Source organism: Manis pentadactyla, chromosome 12, assembly GCF_030020395.1.
Source record: "Manis pentadactyla isolate mManPen7 chromosome 12, mManPen7.hap1, whole genome shotgun sequence".
In the NCBI taxonomy this organism is placed as follows: Eukaryota; Metazoa; Chordata; class Mammalia; order Pholidota; family Manidae; genus Manis; species Manis pentadactyla.
Window position 1 is genome coordinate 66,788,248 of NC_080030.1, and position 21,128 is coordinate 66,809,375.

General features: G+C 36.8%; 1 protein-coding gene across 3 annotated transcripts in view; it reads right to left on the reverse strand.

Annotated features, from left to right (window-relative positions):
- Positions 1–3,345: 3,345 nt before the first annotated feature.
- CLVS2 (clavesin 2) overlaps positions 3,346–21,128 on the reverse strand; it is a 65,808-nt gene continuing 48,025 nt past the window's right edge. For all 3 annotated transcript variants that reach the window (XM_036903919.2, XM_057489300.1, XM_057489299.1), the window contains exons 4-6: positions 16,489–16,599; positions 10,120–10,340; positions 3,346–3,638 (exon numbers count right to left, since the gene is read on the reverse strand). In XM_036903919.2, coding sequence (XP_036759814.1) covers positions 3,551–3,638; positions 10,120–10,340; positions 16,489–16,599 — 420 coding nt within the window. In that variant the 3' untranslated portion in view covers positions 3,346–3,550. The remainder of the gene's footprint in view (positions 3,639–10,119; positions 10,341–16,488; positions 16,600–21,128) is intronic.

The window sequence follows — 21,128 nt, forward strand, 5'->3', positions numbered from 1 at the left end:
ATGTTCATAAATCTTTACATTGTTTAAAGAAGGAAAGGAAGTCTGTTCCCAAAGATCCACTGCAAAATGGTTCTAAGGGTTTTCCATTTTCTTAATGCATTAGAAGACCTGTGTTCCCTCAGGAATATTACAGAAACTTCACATGTTTAAAATAATGTAACCTATTAACAGTATTATAGAGAACCTAGCCGCTTGGCTTTCCTGCTTGTAAAGGTATGAATTTGCCGTAGTATAAACAAGCATTTTATATGAAAAGACTTAAGGAATGCCTCTGCCTACACTTATGCAAACTATTATTGAAATAAAAGAAACCATGCATGCCCACTTCAAAAACTTGCTTGCAAAACTCTATCTAATACTTGTATATTGTTTTAGCATAATTCCAGGTTTGTAGATAACCAGTGTTCCAGTTACGGTTTTGAGCTTTGCCCAAAAAAGACATAATACTCTATAGAAATGCTCAAAGCAAGGCCTCAAATACTCTTCTCCAAAGCGATATCTATATTTCACCCTTCTAAGTGTGTATATTTACTTTTTGGAAGACAGTACAAATAGAATCCCTATCCTAGTATCACTGCTTTATACCAATCTTAAAGAGGCACTTCATATATTTTCATGATACTCTCTTCCCTTTTAAATATCAGTCCAAAATGTGTGTAAATATCACTGACAACATAAGTTATTTATTTTTAAACGAGCATTGGAAGCAGCTGCCCTGAAACCATGGAAGAAAAAAACGATATTAAAAAATAGGAAATGGAACAGGTGGGGTGAGAGAAGTAAAAGGACTACAGGCCTCTTCCAAATCAAATGCGGTCATTCTTTAATGTCTGTGTCTGTTCAGTAACAAGACAACTAAAAGAGCAAAACAAAGCTCTCAAACTAGAAAGGCAGTTCAGGAGGGTGCACCACCTCATGCTGTGTGTGTGTGTGTGTGTGTGTGTGTGTGTGTGTGTGTGTGTGTGTCAGTGGTGGCTATTACTACAATTCAGTTGAAAGAATATAGGGGTGCTTATTACTAAATTATGTGACAAAAGACCAACTACATGAAACAAAACACCACTTGAGGGAAAAATTCCTAAATGGTGCTAGCTAGCTAATGCTGAGGAGCAAATGAAAATGAATATTACAAATGTCCCTTGACTAAGTAGCTTCAAAAACATTCCTAGAGAATTAGGTTACTCACAGACTGAACTACATATAGCAGTTTGAAAAGGCATCATTGTTGTAATTTGTTCATTCATTTAAAAATATGTTATACAATCCAGCCAACTCTCAATTGCTCATTTGAAGAAGAGCAGATGAGCAGCACTACTGATATAAAGTTTCCAAATGTTGGGTAGGAAGATAGTACAGATACTTCTAATTAGACAGTTATCATATAGAATATGTCTTTTTAGTTATTTTTCTATATGACCCTAGCCTTATGATATGGGAAAGAAGCTGGCTGTGTTGGCTGACACATGAAGCTGGTAGAATCCTGAAAACTGACAATAAACGGTGCATCCTAAGAGAAACTCATGAGAACAGAAAGTTGACTGGCCTTCTGTACTTAGTATCTATTTTATTTCATTGCATCATATTGCCTAATACTTGCTTATATAGTATACAAAGCTCAAGGCTATAAAATGTATTTCAGGTAGACAAAAACATAACACCAATGATTAGCGTTCTTACAAAGGTAAGAATCGCGGTAGCTTTTTATCCCCCATTCATTTCAATCTCCGTAACATCTGTGGGTAGAGCAGAATACCTGACAGCCATTATTCTTCTGCACTTGATTGGTGTTTGCATTTTTAAAGTATCTTTCATTCATATTATTTATGTATATTTGTGTATTTTTTTTTTGCAAATGCTAGATAGTCCATTGGTGATACTACAGATTGATGTACTGATCTTAAGACTTTTGGCTGTAGAATTATAACTGGCATTTTTGAAGCTTTTGGCTAAAAGGCATATAAAGACTGCTACATGCCCTTATTTCTGTTGGTTTCCAAAAGTTCCTTGAGATATTTTTCTTTCAGAAGAATATTTTAGTGGTAAATGCTCAATCTCAAAAATTACCACTTTGAAAGGTGGTAAAAATCTTGTTTTTCCACACTGGAATTTGAAATTTAAAGTAGATTTTTTAAGTGTGCTATAATTGCAGAATTTTTATGAAATAAAAATTTAAATAACATGAGGATTCCAAATCTAAATTTGAACTATAATATGCTATCTCAGGTGCTCTCAGATGCCCTCAGATGGTTTCACTATGTCTCCTGGATGTAATATGTCCTTTCAATCTTCTCTGGGAAGAAAATGGGTACTTATAGGATCATTTCACCTGATTCTGCCTATACTATGTTGAGACCTGTTGTATTCTTTTTTTGAAGGAAAAATAAATTTTACTAAGATGGCACAGATTCAAGATTGCATTACAAATTAAACTGGAATGACCTTAATTCACTGAAAGTTTGTTTCACTGTATCTCATTTTCATCAACTTAGTGGAAGTGGTTTTCCAGAGTTAGTATCTCATGTAATAATCTATAATATCTCTAAGACCTTTGGATATGTATGATTTATTCTATAAGCCTGTCACATCAAGAATTTATTAGATAGAGCTCAGTAAAAATATATATGTGTGTGAATACATATATTTTTTTTTCCAGTGCACAAAAATTAGAAATTAGCCCCCTATCCATGTGTGACAACTTTTATGTTTAAAATTAGCTGTCAAAGGCTTATTCACATATGAGTTCTCTTTCTCTTGGTCAAAGAGATTTTTGGGAAAAATGTCTTTAAAATACATCAGACAGGGATACAATGGGTCTTGAATAAAGGACAGGTTGTGAAGACAGCAGTTTAAAAGAATCCTCTCTCTTTCAGAATTCCACATCTTAGTTTGGCTAACATCTTTTCACAAGACTCCAGGACTTAAACAACATAGAAGAGTTGAAGTGTTGAGTTTACCAGCTCATTTGCCATTCCTTGCCTCCAAAATGCAAGGCCAACGGTAGTCACTAGGACACATTTTCTGTGAAATGAAAATCACTAGACAGGAAATACATTTATCATAATAATTTCCTAAAATCATTTTGTTACCTATGTCCACTAAAAGTACATTTGAATGTGACAGAGTTTCAGAAAAAAACAATGAAACAATCACTATGATAGATGAGATATGGCTTCATAGGAAACAGGGCTACATTTAATCAGCTTTGATTGTGTGTCTTTTCTGGTTTTTGTTAATAGTTACCATCACTGGCATGGACTCAAGAGCCAACATTTTCCAATTTAAGTTACTACCAAAATTTACAAACTTGACATGAACATTACATTGTATTTACAGAGAACTTGGCACTTACAGAATAAATTATTGACTTTTATTTTAAATTCAGACCAGGGCACCCATGGTTCAGGCAAATGGGAAAGCCTGTTGCCATGTATATTATGCTACATTAACATGAACACATAAGTTTCCAGCTGGTAATTCCTCCACAGTGCTGGCCCTGTTGTTGAAAACAGGTACCTTTCATTTCAAATCCATGGAGGGTGTAGAGAAGCTATCAGTCCAGAGAGAGCAGAGGTTGCATGTTTTCTTCCTCATTTTGATCCATGCGTTTTAGTACCGTAGGATCCACTACTGACTGGGATCTGAAAAAGACAAAGCCAGTGCCAGTGAGTTATCACCAAATAATCACAGTCTCTTCTATGTCTTTCTCCATTATTACTTCTCCCATGAAGGCGGATTTTCTTCCTCTACATCAAGATATTCATGAACTGAGAATATTGCACATTTAGAGAGAGACATGCTTGTGGTGGTGTTTTGCATCAGAGTTAGGAAACCATCCCTTCTGGCCTCTAAATAGAATAATGAGAAGCAAAGGATGCTAAGTATACAATAATAGGATTAAATTATTCTATTCATGATCGAGCAAGTGTCTTTTCTTTGAGACTGAGAATTTCTACTATAGGAAACATGTATTGTAATAGAAGATCTTTAAATGGGAAATTATCCCAGTTGAAATTGTTATGAGAAATGAAACAGAAATGATAGCAGCCTTGATTCCTGTCTTAAAGGGCTTTATGAAAAAAATTCAACATGACTATGCATTTTTTAACCATCATTTTCACTGTGTCTAAAAGTGGTGCAAAATCTCTCAACTCTCCCTCCCCCTCCTCCTCCTCTACTTCTCTTTCTTCAAAATTTAAATCAAAATTTAAATATGGGTTTTGTTAAATTTCCCACTAGAACATCCAAATAAAATCAGTCTTACTCTTGAAAATTACTGTACTGTTTTAAGACTTAAAAAAAAAAAAAAAGAAAACCTCTCTTGTTTAGGCAGCAGTACTTTTTGATTAGGAAAGAAATAATTTGAGAATGCTTTACATATGCCTTTGATAGTAGGTGGGAATTATATCTCAATTCATCATTAGGAAACAACATGAAACTGGGAAGGAGGAAAGTCAATGAAACATGCTACTGTTATGGCAGGAAGCTGCAATCTTAATAGCTATGGCATTAAAGAAGCAGCTGCCCTTTTACAATTCTCCTCGGTAATGAATTTTTCCCCTGCTGTTGCATTCCAGCCAATTGGCTATTGCTGTGGCAATATGCCTCTTAGCAGACCTCATTAACTTTCAAAAAGAAAGACTATAAGCTAAAATACAACTGCACATGCTAATGGAAAAGAACAGCAATGGAACTAATTATTAAAGCAAAAATAATTACAAGATTAAGTGATAAATTGACTCATTCATTTAAATAAACCTAACTTTGTTTCTAAGGAGGGAAATGAAGGAAGATGAGAACATTAAAACAGAGAGGTTTTGTTTCCTAAACTATTTTATCTGAGTAATAGGTATGATTTACCAATATCAGAAAGGAAACTAGCTAAATTTGAACGAATGTGTACACAGAAAGGGAGAAGAAAAAGAAGAGGAGGAAGGGGAAGGAGGAGGAGGAAGAGGAGAGAGAGAGATTCTGCATCACTCTTAGATGCAATGATAATTTATCTTAGGAAAAAATACACAAAGACATTTTAACTCAGAGGCTGATTGTACAAAACATTTAGTAATTAGACTTTTAATGTTGTTTTTCTTAGCCTCAACTAAAAAAAAATTGCTTTCCCAAAATGAATCCATGCAAAAACAAAGGTTCATGTAATAATACTCTGCACTAAACTGTTAACTTAACAACTGGTACCCACTAGACTAAAAGTTCCATGAACTGGGACTTTATCAGTTTCTTTCCTTACTGTGAACACAATGTGTATCACAGAGGCTGTTACACAGCAGGATCTCAATGTCTTCACTTCTATCCCCAAAGTAGTTTCCATACTGAAAGAAGCTTGGTATTACAAGCCTTCAGAATGAAAAGTAATGAAGATAAAGCAGTTTATCCTGTGGAAAAAGAAATTCTTGAAAGAAAATATATTTTAAAATTCTCATAAACTTAAATGCATTTTATAAATGTTGAGGAATATCCTATTAATATTCAATAAGTACACACCAAAGCTCTTCAGACAACAAAGGTACACAAGTTAAACATTTGCCATAATGTTCTATTTAAACACAGACATATATACAATTCTTTAAAAGTCTTACATTCCTTGACTATGTTTTTTAAATTATTAGAGGATATGGTAATTACAACGAGATGTTTTAAAAACTACAGTCAAAATTACAGTCATTATTCAAGCTGGGACTAAGTTTCTGGTCTGCTTTTATCACACACTACAGATAATCAGAATCGCTGAGTGATGAGTGCGGGCTCCGTATGTAAAACAATTCTTCAATAAAGTAAACCAGGCAGAAATAATTTCTGATAAAGATTTTTTTTGGGGTATTTAATTGCCCAGATATACTGTTATTTTAGTATAGATCTTTTTTAAAAAATTGTTCTTGTATACAAAACAGAGATTTTTGTGCAGGATCAAATTGTTAATGAATTGGTCTGTTTCAGCTTCAATATAGAGAATTACCTAACATTAACTCATAGTACATCTCAGCAATATCCATGCAGCCTCTACTTGTCCATGCAATGAATAACTTATTTTTTCCCATAAAAACCAATAATTTAAATTTAATTATCCAGGCATCATTCGTTCATTTATTCTGCATCTACAATATCGTGCTATATACCTTAGTGTTTAAAAGGTATATAGATTTTGGACAGAAGTGGAGTCTAATTCTAGTTCTGCTATTAATTAGCTCTGTGAACATGGAAGGCTATTTAAACTTTAGAAGATTTTGTTCCTTTATCTGTAAAATGGAGATAATACCTACATCAAACAGTTGCATTGAGGATCAAATGCAATAATGCATGCAGAAAACCCAGCACAAATATGGACAGATAACAAATGGTAGTCATTAAGGAAATGACGTATGGAATACTATTGCCTGTGTTCTAATATTAGAAGTGCTAATGTGGAAGTTCCTTATCTTCTTGGTATCTGGGTCTCCTCATCAGTAAGATGGAGACTGAACTACCTTATTAGCTATTTAGGGAAACAAAAGTGTCAATATATTTCAAGCATAAGACAGGATTTGGCATGTAGTAATAATAGATGTTGAATATTATTCAATAAAGTCAAAGCTTATATTACCTTGCCAGTGTTATTAGTATTGTTGCTCACTACAACTGTTACATGTCGGACATTAGTCTAGGTACTAGAGATATAAAGTAAAGACTCTCCCTCAATCTAGTGAACTTTGTACCTTCTAATGACTATTCTAACTCTCTATAAATTTACACAGGGAACAAAGTCTTCTTCCTATACATCCAGCTAAATTCACCCAAAGGAAGAATTATCTACAACTCTTCGGTGAAAGAATGATTTTTTTCCCCCTCTCAATCTAAAGGTGATATAAAATTGGAAATGGAAATGGAGGAGAGAGCAGGGTGAAACCTAGGAACAATTTTCTCCCATCCTTGATGGGGAACTGACATCCCCTGACATAGAGAAAATGAGACTCAAGTGAAACAACTTTCTTAATCTCATTCTTCAGAAGTTTTCAAATAAAACCATTAAAGCTTCATATCATACAAAAGTCTACACCAAACAAAGGATATCTTAAATTCTAATCATCCTGCATCAGAAGCAAGAAATTCAGGGCTCAGGAGATCGATGTGCTGTGAGCCAAGTCTTTAGGGGACAAAACAGCCTAATTAAGTGGAGAAGAAAATCAAGATCCAGAAAGACTTCAAAAGGTAGACAGACCGAGCTAAATCTAACAAGATGGAGTTGATCAATTAAAATGATGTGGTGGGAAAAAAAAGCCAAACACAGAAACAGAATGAAGAGGAGATGGATCTACAAGTAAAGAGACTGACTTACTAGTGTGGGGGGCTCAGTAGGCGCTGGCAGCTTTGTCGGCCTGAGCCGCAGCGACAGAGACAACCACGGGAACCAGAGGGAGCCGGTGAGGGCCTTTCTGCAACGCCACAATTCTGGAACCCAATGCCAGTAATACCGTGTCAGATGTCACCTAATCAATTCTGAAAACTGAACTTAAAAGGGGCCACTGACAGCAAAGCAGCCCTTCATTCATCCTACTGACACCTCGCGAACAGCCTGTGTGCCAGGCCCTACTCCAGGCCCTGGGGATTCAGAGAACAGGATTGACAAAGCTGCTAACGTCTCCATGAAGCTCACATTTTGGGGTAGAAGGGATATAAAATTAAATAAAATCAAGTCATTTGACAGATTTAGGTGGTATGAAGAAAATAAAGGAAGTGATTGATAGCTGGAACAAGGCGCAAGTAGAGTTGATTAGTACCAGCGGTCGAAAAAGACCGAAAGACTCTTGAGTAGGTGATCTTCGCTGGGGCCAGCCTTTGGAAGATGCGGGAAAAGAGCACTGCATGCAGCAGTGAACAGGCGGGAGGGGCTGCAGGAGCAGGAAGAAAGATACCATGTCTGAAAGGGCAGGGAGGAGAGAGAAGGTGGGGGAAACTTGGAGAGGGAGGCAGGATCAGATCAGAAAGCACCTTGTAAACCACGATACAGAACTGATTTTATTCACTGTATACTCAGTATTCGTTAAATATTTAAATATTTAATGCAGCAAAGTGAAATGATCTGATTTACATTTTAAAAAGATCTTTTAAACTGCCACATGGAAAATAAAGCGTGGGTAAGGGAGGAGGGTAAAGGTAGAAGCATAGACCTCAGGCAAGAGGCTCTGGGGGGAGCTCAGGTGATGGGGGTACGACTCAGCGTCTTGAAGAACTGGAGAGAAATGTGCTCAGAGGAGGGGACCCCAATAGTGGACATGTCACAGAAGGAGCGGCTGAAGGAAAGGAGCATTGTTTCATGGTAAAGGAAAGGACTAGGGAACACCGACGACGACTGCCTCCAAATCCTCATATAGCTCAGACCAGGCTGACAGGGCGCTGTGTCATGCTGACAAGGAGGAGTAGACAAGGTTTATGCCAATAGCATAAAAGACTATACTTCCTCGTTGAGAATCCTGTTCCCCAGATACAGGCTGTGACTTTGGGGATACAAAATCTGTTTAACAGTGTTGATGTGAAAATTAAATTAATGTTACCCCACAAAAAAGCCTAGTAAGGGCCTAACTATGATAAATACCTTTGTAACTGGTGTTTATGACAATGATTGCTATTCAGATTACTATTTTTATTAGAAGGAAGTTATTCCTAGGCAATTGTCCTTTAAACATTTTTGTTTTAGAAAACTTTTTTGAGAATTTGGCGAAATATATGCCTTCTCCCCAGAAAAATGGACTACACACACACACACATAGTCATACACATTGAATACAACTATGAACAATTGATAGACCCCTTTGAGAGCTCATCTATGAACCCCTTTGGTTAGGAGAGCACAGAACTCACATTAAGAAGCCCTATTTTAAGAGAAGGGAGGTGAGAATCCCAAATTTGGTGTAAATATAGACTTGTTGATTAGTGGAGAAATTACAGCTGGAGATGTCTCTGGCCTTTCCATTCTCTTCAAGGAGTTGTGGATAAATAACAGGGAGGGGAAGACATGACATCTAGCAACAGCAATACCAGCAATAAGCGGCCAGCCTCCAAACACAGGCTGCCGCTGCCGCTGCATGAGACAGACTCATGAGCAAAGGACCAGAGGCTCTCATCAGAGAAGGACGCAAGGCAGTGCAGGGATGACATGAGAGATGTCTGGGGTTCTCCCCAGGTCAGGTGAGGAGAGGCTTGCACTAGCTGTCTTCCTATATTTCTGTGATGATAAATGAACCCAACATTAATATTTGTTACTATTATCCAAGTGAGTCCTGGGCTGGTGTGGCTGGGGAAACTGAGAGTTAGATGTCTTCTGGTTTGTTGCAGAAGGCAAACCAAAGGCAGTTAAGCATTGGGGCATATCTGGCATCTCTCCCACCCCATCTCCACTAGACTATGGCTGGGCATATAATGTTTTATCCACACTGGATCCCAAACACTTAGGAAGGTGCCAGTTGGAGAGCATGTATTCAATAAATATGCATTGGTTGAAAGAAAATAGGCATAAAAATATAGTGAGGGTCAAAACAGGGAGTCAGAATCTGACTCAACAATGGACTTTATAAAAACTAAAGTTGTGGGGAGATAGGATGCTTTGTCCTAGGAAGGGTTGGACCTTTAAACAGAAACATGGCAGAGATACTAAAAAGAGAACATAAGCTTTGAATGTTCTGTTTAAAGTGTGTGTGTGTGTGTGTGTGTGTGTGTGTGTGTGTGTGTGTGTGTGTTTGCTATGGATCTCTTTCTTCAAATGAAATCTTACACAAAAATCCAGTGAATTGCTTAGATAGAAGGACTGTCATTTTCATTTCAGTGGAAATAGGGACTGTCCCCACCCAACCTGCTTGGCCTAAGGCACTCCACTTGAACCCTGAGGGTATAGTTTGGAAAACCACTGGATTTGGTAACATCTAAGGGCCAGCTAGATTGTGAATTTGAAACAACTTTGAGCAAAGACTATCTTAAATGACTTTATTTTTTTACTCAAAATTCCTAGATATCCAATAACAAGGGCCCAACAGACCTTAAAATCCCACCAAATATCTACTTCAGAAAAGCACAAAACCTGGGTTAGACTTGGAGCACTCTGCCCCAGCCCTGGCCCACCTCCCTGGCCCTGAGTACCTCTTCATGGACTTGGGGGAGAGCTCCTTCTCCGCCTCCTTCACAGGCATGCTGTAGGAGTCCACACTGTATTCACTGTCGTCATCATACTCGTGGTCCAGCAACGTTCTCGCCCACGTCCCCATGTCATAAGGGGGCAGCATTCCTCCAAACTCAGAGGGCAGGATCTCGGGGTGAATGAGTTGGTGGAGGCTGTTTAGGTTGTTACCATGCAGAAATATCTACAGGTGCCAAAAGAAGGGTGGGAAAAACACACACTGGAAAATAAATACCATCCCAATACTAAATAGGGGAAGGGGGTCGGAATAGGAAGAGCAAAACCAAGTATTCTCCATGTCTGCTAAAACATTTAAGTCCTTCATCCACTCTGTGAAACAGGCAGGGCTGGTATTTTTATCCTATACCTCATAAGAAGTCCTGAGGCTCAGGGATTTTAAGCAGTTTGTAGAAGGTCAATGATAGTTACTGGGTTAAAAAGCTGGAATCAGAAATTTGGTTTCTTGATTCATAGTTGGGGACATGAGCAGAATCTGATGTGCATATTGATCTGTGCATGATCCCAGGGTTAGTTGTGCAAAGCTGATGATGTGCATAATGAATGCTGTTAGAACAGACCCTTCTCATAGGGGACTCATCAGCAACACAGCCCATCCAAGTTATTAAGCCCAAAAGCTGTCACCAGTATGGCTTTATCATCAATACAATAAGAATACTGTAGCCACTGAATTACTGATTTATAATACAAAGTGTGTAATGTAAATAAAAATAGATTAGTATCATCATAATGAGAGGGTGAGTGAAGGCTCATGTCCCAAAGGACTTAGATTCTGTAATGTTGTCAGCATCTTTTCTGAGATTGCCATGCTTATTGCTCAAATAGAAAATGGAATAATGGATTGAAAATGCAAAGCTGTATGCATACATTAATTATTGGTATTACTGTTCACAGAGAGCTTTTTTATAACCTAGAGATTCTTTGAGCTAGTGCTACTCTCCTCTTCTTTCATTTCAGTCTCAAAACTGCAAATCAGTCTTCTCTGATAAAGCAGTGTTGTCACCTCATGTGAATTTATATAATATTTATTTAAGGGTTATTGTCGATAAGTGACTTAGAAATAATTTCGTACTTCAGTTCACGATGAACAGGCTAACGTATTCATCTTTGCTTTCCATACCTTTAGTGTCCATTAAAGTAAATATATAGAAAAACAAAGAAAGATTAGTCTATATCATCAATTAAAAGTAGAAGGGATGGCTATGACTAATCAACAAGAAGTTTCAATAAATTATGGAAAAGTAAATGCAGATGAGAACAGGTCTCTGGCCAAAATAGGCAGAGTAAACAGCTGCCTGGACTACATAATGTGGGGTGGTAGATGGGATCTACCTGGAATATGTGATGCACAGGTAGAAGATGCCACCTGCCTCAAAGTACATTAGGTTAATTGTAAATTTTACACCTTTCCACTCCTATTTACAGAAAACAATGTCAAGAAAACTCTCTCTCTCTCTCTTTCTCTCTCTAGGTTCTCATAGAAATGAAAGTATTTTCCTGGGCAAGTTAAGTTCTAGCATCTGAAATTTTCATTTCATTAGTTACACAACCTTTCTTTTATCTGATGTGCTTCTTCATGTAAGAAACCTTCTCTTTGAAGTCATGAAAAAGTTATGGAAATAAATCCTTAGAGCAGTAAATGTAATCCTCGCACTCTACTTCCTCTCTCTTCACTAACACTGTTACCTCCTCCCTCACCATCACTTTCAGCTTTGGCCTTGTTTCCTCTTCCACTGAAAAAACAGGGCAACCAGATGAGGCCCACCCACCAGCATCTGTGTCCATATGCTTCGCCTTCCCTCTGAGCACAATGGAAGGATAAACTCTGCAAAGGCCAACCTCCCCACCTGTGCACTAGAACTCATCCTCCTCCCTCTACTCAGTTATATTTTTCAAGCAATCCTCTCATGTCTCTCTCACATCATTACATTTCCTCTTCCTGGTGAAGCTTTCCCAGCAGAGAACAAATATGCCAACTCTACACTTCCGTCCCCTCCATACAGACACATAAACCCCTCTTGGCATGACTTCCACCCCCAGTTGTTATCCTATTTCTCTCCTTCACTGCCAAACTCTTCAAAGGAGCTGTCTTTATTCATTGTCCAAAAACACTAGTCCCATTTTCCTTGAATCTAATCAAAATAGGCTTTGCCTCCCACCATAGCATGAAAACAGTTCTTGTCAAGTTCTTGCTTGTTGCTGAACTTTGTGTCCAATTCTCAGACCTTGTTTTTCTTGAACTCTCAGCAGCACTGGAGAGAGCAGATGATTTTCCTCGTTGGAACTTTTACTCCCAGTATCTTTTGGTTTTCTCCTTCCTTGAGAGATGCTTGTTTTTGGTCTCTTTTCTGATTATTCCTCATTGCCTCAACATGTTAGTGTCAAAGAGTTCTGGGCTTCAGTTCTTTGAGTTATTCTCTTCTCTAACAGTACTTACTCTTTGGTGATCTCATTCAGTTTGTGGCTTTAAACATTATCTATACACTGAAAATTATATTGAATCCAGACCTCTCCTTTGAACTCCTTATTTGTATTTCCAGTCTATACTAACCATCCCCACTTAAACAGTCATTGGGCATCTCAAACTTAACATGCCCATAATTGCACTCACAATTTTCTCCTCCAAATCAGTTACTTCCTATTTTCAACATCAGTTGATGATATGAGTATGTTTCTAGTTTCTCAGGCCAAAACCTTCTACTCATCCTTATTTCCTCTCATAATCTAAGTTGTCAGTAAATCCTTTCAGTGCTAAATATATCGTAAATACAAATGTCCGACCAACTCCACCCTTACAACCCTAACTCAAGCCACCTTCAGCCTTCATGCTCCATTTCTGCACCAGCCTTCGAAGTGCTCTACTTCCACTCTTGTCACTGACTCTCTATTCTCAACATAGCAGTCAAAACAACCATGTCAAAACATCAGGAAGATCATTAACCTGCTCACAGTTCCCCACTGGCTTCTCCCCTCTCTTAGAGAAAATGCTGTAAAGCCCTGCATGCACTCCTTTGAACACTTCTCCTACTATTTACTCTTTGCTGAAACACACTATGTACGCATTTGTCTCAAGACTTTTGCAATGGGTATTTCTTCTCTCTGATAATTTCTGCTTTTAAGTGTCCCCATGGCTTTTTTCTCCAGCATTCTGCGAGTCTTTTCTTGAAAGTCTTTTTCAGGAAGGCCTTCCTTGGGAGCCTTTTAATACTGTAACCTCACCCAACTTGGAAAGCCCTGTCCACTTTCCCTATATCATGTTTCTTCATAGCATTTCTAACCTACTAACATACTAAATAATGTACTTAGTTAGATTATGCATATACTCTTGATGATTCATAAAATATAATACTGTCATTTTTCCAAACCCAAGATTTGTTGAAAAATATGTATTATCTGAAGATTGTCTTTTAGAACTCTTCAGTTGAATGTACCTCTGGGTTGGGCAGTAGGAAGCACTGCCATTTTCCCAGTATTTTATTTTTGATCATAGTTCTTTGTTTTAACTAGTTCTGTGTGGCCTCATGACTTTATTAAAGTTTTATTATTTTTTTCTCCTTACCATTTTGCTCTTTCTCTACTTAATGCAAGAACTCTTGTCCTTGTGGGCAACTCTGCCTTAGAGTTAGATTTCTAAGATTTAGGCCTGAATAATACTTCCATTGTTTTATTTTATTTTCCTAAACTATGCCATTAAAGAGATTATACTAGGTGGCCTGCGTGGAAAGGAGGAGGGTGAAATACTTTAGAGATCCAGCAAGGAGTAGAAGAGAGAGTCTGCCATACTGAGGAAAAGGCAGAAATTTCCCTAGTCGGTAGGGAAACCTGTTTCCTCCCAGTTCCTGAGGAGTGGCAAGACCAGAACCAGGTACAAGCTGAAGAGTGACTCGGGTAGTGGGTTGAAGCCTAGCCACTGGGTCTGGCTCCTTCAAGGATGCTCTTTCCTCACAAACAATTTGGGAGCAGAAGGAGACCTTAAATTTAAGAAACTAATACTGGCTTGAATAATGAGTATATCAGAAGTGGCCGTGATGGATGGGATGTTCAGTTCTGTATGAAAGATTCCAGATATTGGTAAGATTTTGAGAAGAAGTGTCCCTATAACACCTAAGGTTGATATTCCCATCAACCCAACATGTTGGAAACTCAAAGTCAGTTTTAATTTAAGAAAATGCATAACTAGGTGTTTTTTTTGGTTTGTGAAAGAGGATTCACAACTAATCCTTAGTTGTTCTTTTACCAGTTTTTCAGACCTTAGATTTATAGCATCTGAGTTATAAGGTGTTTGAGTAATACTGTGATGCTGAATCACTTGGAATACCAGTAAGGAATGTAATAGCTTTGCAATGTGCATTGACTATAAAAGTAGACATTAAAGATGCTTTAAACTATAATTATTTTCCCATATGAAAATTTACAAGTCATATAGTTTAAATTAAAATGGTAAAGTTCAGATACCTCACTTTCATCTGAAATAACACTACAATGCATTTTAGGCATTGTCAAATTGTCAAATTCAATCAAATAACCCTAAACCTGAAGTTCTGTTTGTTTTCTAGATTTTACCCTCTTCACTCTTTTTTCAACAGAGTTGAACACTGTGCCCAGAACAAGTCTTTCAAATATTTCTCATTTCACTCTGACTGAAAGCACAGATCCTTGAAATGGAACACAAGACCCTCTTTGAGCAGGCATACCATATTCCCTCCCATCCTGTCCCTATGACCCTACTCAGTAGCTCATGTTATTTCAGCAGTTCTAGCCTCCTTGCTGTTTGCCAAATACACCAGGAGTGTTTCTACCTTAGGACCTTTGTCTTTGCTGTTTCCTCTGCCTAGAACGCTCTCCCCAGTAAATCCATAATCAGTTCTACACACTCCTTGCTGTGATTTAGAGCAAGCTGCTTAAAACTCTGTGCCTCATTATCCCATTTATAAAGGTAGAAAAATGACAATGCTTAATCTAAGGCCTTGCTATAGGGTTAAGTTAGTTATCAAATGTAAAGTACTTAGAACAGCATGGGACATAGAGTAAATACTACAGAAACTTACACTAGTACAATTTGTACTAAAGACCCCAGCAGGTGTTCAGGATCACCTGATCATCCATTTAAAAAGCAAAGTTCCAAAGTGTTATTTGTAAGGCACATCAATATATCTTTGTGAATTCTAAAATGTAAATTAGTTTGATTCTGAGTGGTAGAAACAATTCCTGATATAAACTCTAATTACGTACAGAATTCTTCTCCCTAAAAGACTAAAACACGTTCAATAAATGCATGTACAGAAAACCCTCTGTTCACTAATGTTTGATGCAAACACAAATTAACAATTTCTTCACTTTCACACTCACAGTGAACCTTCTCATTCATTGTGATATATGGAAAATTATCTTCACTATAGATTGAGAGGTGCAACTAATCTTTGAAAACTGACCACAGCACAGTAGTAAAAGTCACTCTAAATGTGGATTTATTTGGATTCATATATGAGCTCTACAACTTTACAGCTGTGTAAATGGGTGAAGAAGTTACTTAAACATCCTAAGACTTACTTTCCCCAGCTCTGATATAGTGGATAATGCTTACTAAGTTGACTTTTCAAAGCTGCTTGGAGGATAAAATGGAATAATGCATTTTTCAAACCTACATTATTAATAATAATGATAAATGTGTTCAACATTTACTATCCACCATGAACTGTGCTATATAAATTATCTTATTCTCAGAAAAAGTATTATTTTCTTGTAGGTACTTTGAATATCCTCATTGTTAAATGAAACTAAATCTTAGAATTCCAGTAGCTTGTAATTTAAAGAAATAATAACATTTCTACACATTAGTATTCTTTCTGAAATAAGTGATTGATCATGACAATCACTGTTCAATGATATTAGATATCATAAAATTCACTAATTCAATGCTACACTTATTGTGAAATAATTAACACCCATCTCTCACCTTATAAAATTATAACTTTTGTCTAGACCTTACTTGAAATTAAGTGTACCAATAATAATCTAGGAACATAACACCCTTTTTAAAATTTTTAAACAGAGGTTGTAATGCATAATACATGTAGTAAAATATGCTCCCCATTTGTGGGAAAATAGGAGAGATAGCTTTTAAATATTTCTCTCACAGATACACTGTTCAGGATTAATCACAAGGTTTTAAGAATTTTTTAAATGTTTTGTACATTGAATATTTATATGCAATATAGAAGTACATTTTACCATAGTCAATACTATCCACAGAACATCATAATTCATTGAATGGGGAGAAGAAAAGACATTAAAACAAAGAAACAAACAAGTACCCTTTTCCGAGTCTTCTCCTTTAGGAAAGGCCGGATCACTGTATACAGGGCATGGATATACCATGGTTGATTGACAAAATGAATTCCTCCAAATCGTGCTGGGAAACTATCCTAGAGTAACATGGAGGGAGAAAAATCAAAACATACTTTCATATATTGAGAATGCTTAAGGGAGGTCACATGATATATGTTTGTTATTCTTTAACACTTAACACACTTAAATAAGATTATCTGCATAGTTACAGAGGAGAAACTTACTGCATTAAACATTTACCTTTCATACATTAACTGAAGCAATATGCAATAAAGCAAATCTTTCTCAAAAATCGGTTATTAATAAGAATTTCAGCTTTTTAGGAGTGCCATATTTTAAACTTACAACTACAAAATCATTATAGGCCAAGAAACAGAAATAAAAGGCATTAGAGATTTGTCAAATAAATGAGTCTGTGTTTGATAACTGTTTACTTAAATTATTTATGTTGAAGTATTTAAATTAAAATGTTTTATTAAGTTTCACTGTAGTCATGTACAATGTGAGCACTGTCAGACATCAAAACTCCCTCTCTTTATCTTATTATTTCATCAACTCTATTATAAACATTTTCCTTTCCTTATTTCAACCATAAAATAAATAGAAAACATACTTTAGCAAAATGAAAACCTAGAGTCATGGTTTAAGAAGTCTGGAGATGCATTTTACTCATTTGGAGGAAAATGGGGCTGTCATAAAGCCATCCTCCTCAGCAAGAACTCAGCTGTGTAAGATTTGAAGTGATGTAGAGAGGTGTTTCCTTGCCATCCATGGCTAAATAGTGCATCCCACACCATAATATGAAAGAATCCTTAAGCCCAATCAATTGCAACCTTTGACAATACACTTGAGTATGCTGTGGATTCCAGATAAATGAAACCTGATTCTTGCCATTTACTATTTCAAAACTCCACACTGAACTAACTACTAAAATCTTCTTTTAAAAAACCATACCACTAGAGGTGTCTCTGAAGTGGCATAATAATAAACTGACATTCTTCTAGGTTCTACTTAGACCATGAACAAGAGCAAAAGAAAAGGAACTAAAATAATAGATGTATTTTTTAAATTTAAATTTTTCCTTGAGGAAGATTCTCTGGAGAAAAACATGCACAGCATATGACCATTAAAATATTTGGCTTTGGAGGGGATACTTATGAGCATTAATATTTAATTTATGATTTTGTGTATTGTTTTTCAGAGATGATGAACTTTTTTTTGCAAAACAGTACCTATGTCTCAGAATAACACACTATGGAAAAACAATAGTACTTAAAAAATACTAGAATAGCTAAAGGTAAAACATGTCTCCTTTTATGTTGTGTCTTACTTCTTTCATACATATGTAGTTTTCTTCTACAATATTGTCAGAAGAGATCATTACAATAAGAAATAAATCAGGCTGACATTCAGATATAGTATGTTTTTGAGTTATAGTATTTTTACACATAAAAAGAAGATAAATAATGTGTCTACAATAAACAGAATATTAAGATAAGCATTCATGTGTCCTCCACTTAGCTTAAGAAATAGCACATGGTTCGTAACCTGGAAGTTCACTGTATTCATATTCTTTCACCCTCCCTCACATTAAAACATTTTGTATAACTCCCTTGCTTACATTTTATAAATGTTCTATATTTTACCTATTTATTTTTTGTGTATTTTATTTATTTTTGTATTTTATATTTTTCCTACATATTTATGTACCCCTAAAATAGACCATTAAGTTTATTAAGTACATAAATTTTACACAAATGTCACATAGTGGATATATTCCATTGTCACATAACATTGCTCTTGAGGTTCACTGTCAGATTCATACGTGTTATGCACAGCAGCAGCACACTGTCATGGTACCGTTGTGTGGTATACCATAATTAATTTTTTCCTGTCAATGCACAGTGCTTTCCAAATATTTTGTTTTGCCATTACCAACACTGCTGCTCTGCACACTTAATTCTTGGATGTTTCCTGTGCGTATGTGTATAAGTGTGTATGCAGCATATATACCTAAAGTGTTAATGCTGAGTCATAGACTGCATGTAATTCAATTTTACAACATTGGTAACAGCAATTGTACCAATTTATAACCCTCCTTCCCCCAGTAATGCAGAAAGTCTGAGGTGTTCCACATACCACACTTGGTATTGTCAATCTTTCTAATTTTTACCAATATACTGGGTATAAAATAGATTTCCATGTAACTTTGATTTACTAGTTCCTTTGTATTTGCTCCCTTTGTTTAATCCCATCGTTAATAACATTGTTTAATAACAGAATAATTTTACACTTAGATTTTTTGTTTCTGCATCTTTGAGGATGCAAATTTGCTATTTCTGCTGATCTTGTTTGTAGTACCTGGTTTATGGTGAGCTCATATTGGCTGATATTAATCACTGAGAATCCTGCAGGAGCTGGCTTAAGAATGCACTCTCCCAGACAAGATCTCTACAGCTCCTACTAGTTGCTATCAACCTGGTTTGGCTTTAATTTATTTTCCCATTTTGGAGTTTCTCTATGCAGTGTATATTCAAATCTCAGAGCTATATGATGGTCTCAGATTATCAGGGAAGACTATTATCATCATTATTAATGCTAATATTATTATTTTTTCACCTGGATATGGGAGAGACAGAGAGGTTCACTTAAAGGTTTCCTGGCCAGCAAGGATTTTTCCGGTACAAACTTATCCCAGGAGTGTAGCACCTGGAGGAATGCAGGACTTCACATCAATGTGTGCAAGCTAGTCTCTGCTCCTGCCTACTCCCTCACCCCGGGCAATCATTATTGTCTAAAGCTCTAGGTTCCTGCATTAACACTTGTCTTCGGAACTATTCAGGCTTTGCTTATACTCCTGCTTGTCTGTCTCCAGCAGACTTTAAGAGTTCAGCTCTGAGGGTATCTGTCTCATGTTCCCCAGAGTTCAACACAGCATCTGGAAATATTTTTGTTGTGATTTATCCAACATCTTGGTGTTTCATGGCTGGAAGATCTTCAAAAATTTTTAATCTGTTGCCCTACCTGAAGCAGAACCACTTAGTACACTTTCAAATATACTCCTGAATGAGCATTTGATCTCTAAAACAAGACTGAATGAACACCAGCTTTTAAATTATTAAGCCAAATATCCTAGCTAAGTGATTTTTAAACTTTGAGAATCATATAAAGGACATGCTTCTTCAATCCTGACAAATGGATATGCCCACATATAGACGTATCTTACAAATGATTTCATGGGATTTCTTGGATACACTGTTAGATACAGAATGCTTGATCAGTACCAAATCACAGTTGAGACAAGATTAATAGAAGGGAAATCAGCGACTTTGCAATCAAATTAATCTAGATTAAAATTCTGACATACTGCCACCTGTGTTCCGTCAGACATCCAAGTCCGAAAGAAGGACATAATCCTTGATTCTTTCCTTTTCCTCACTGTAATACCCACTTCGTTTTCTTTCTTCTCTTTGTGGTATTACAATTACATGTGTGTCACGCCTTTTGTAGTTGTACCACAGTCCTCAGATACTCTGTTACGGATTTGTTTTTTCAGTCTATGTTCTCTTTGCCTTTAAGTTTTGGAGGTTTCTATTGAGAGATTCTGAACCTCAAAGATTCTTTCCTTAGTCAAGTCCAGTCTACTAATAAGCCTCTCAAAGGCAAGCTTTAGAGGGAAAATTGTCTACAGCATTGTCTGGACCCCACCTTCTGCTTTCTAGGGGCCACTCTGGAGCTGAGAGGCTGCTGGGATGGCAGCAGTGAGAGGGTGGAGACAGCAGTTTCTTGACCCCTGGGACACATCTTCAGGGTTGGCATCATCTCAAAACCAAGAGAGGGGTCACAGTCCTCCCCTAACTTTAATTCCTCCTATTCTTCCAATGAGATTTTAAGCACCAGCTTCCAATACTTAAATTCATTTGTCCTTGAATCATCCAGAGAGATTTCTGTTTTGTGTGATGAACTCTGATCCAGACTATGCCTGATTCATCTTTATATTCTAGTATTTTGAAAATGTTTGTGTGTCCCAGATCAAAGTTAGATGAATGTTTACTGAATGGAATAGATTCTATTTTACTATTCAAGTAAACTATCTTCTCTGAGCCACAATTGCCTTGTCTGCAAAATGGGAGCAATATTTAATAAAACTGCTAATGGCTAACCATAGTGGTTTTTCACTGAGCACACCACCTAGATATTGATCTATCATATTAACTATTAACCCCCACTTAACACATGTGGAAATGACAGTGGAGGCAATTTAATAATGTAGTTTACCAGGTAGTTGTGTGGCCCTAATTAACACTACATAGTACAAGATAATAATCAGAATAACAACACCATACAATAGGCTCTGCTGGCCACACTGCTCTTCACGGGAGATAACGAAATAAAAAAATGCCTTGCAATTTGTGAGAGTACAGCCAAGGTAAGTTAAAGAAAGTTAGTAGAATTTCTTCCTTCCAAAAGTTGCCAGTTCACCTGCTTCCATTCATTTTTCCTTGAGCAGAACACTGTGCTTGCTTGATGCACACTGACTTGCCTGAACGCTTCAGTTAACGGAAACACGGCTCACCAAAGCTCTAGAGGAATTCAGCATTTCTCC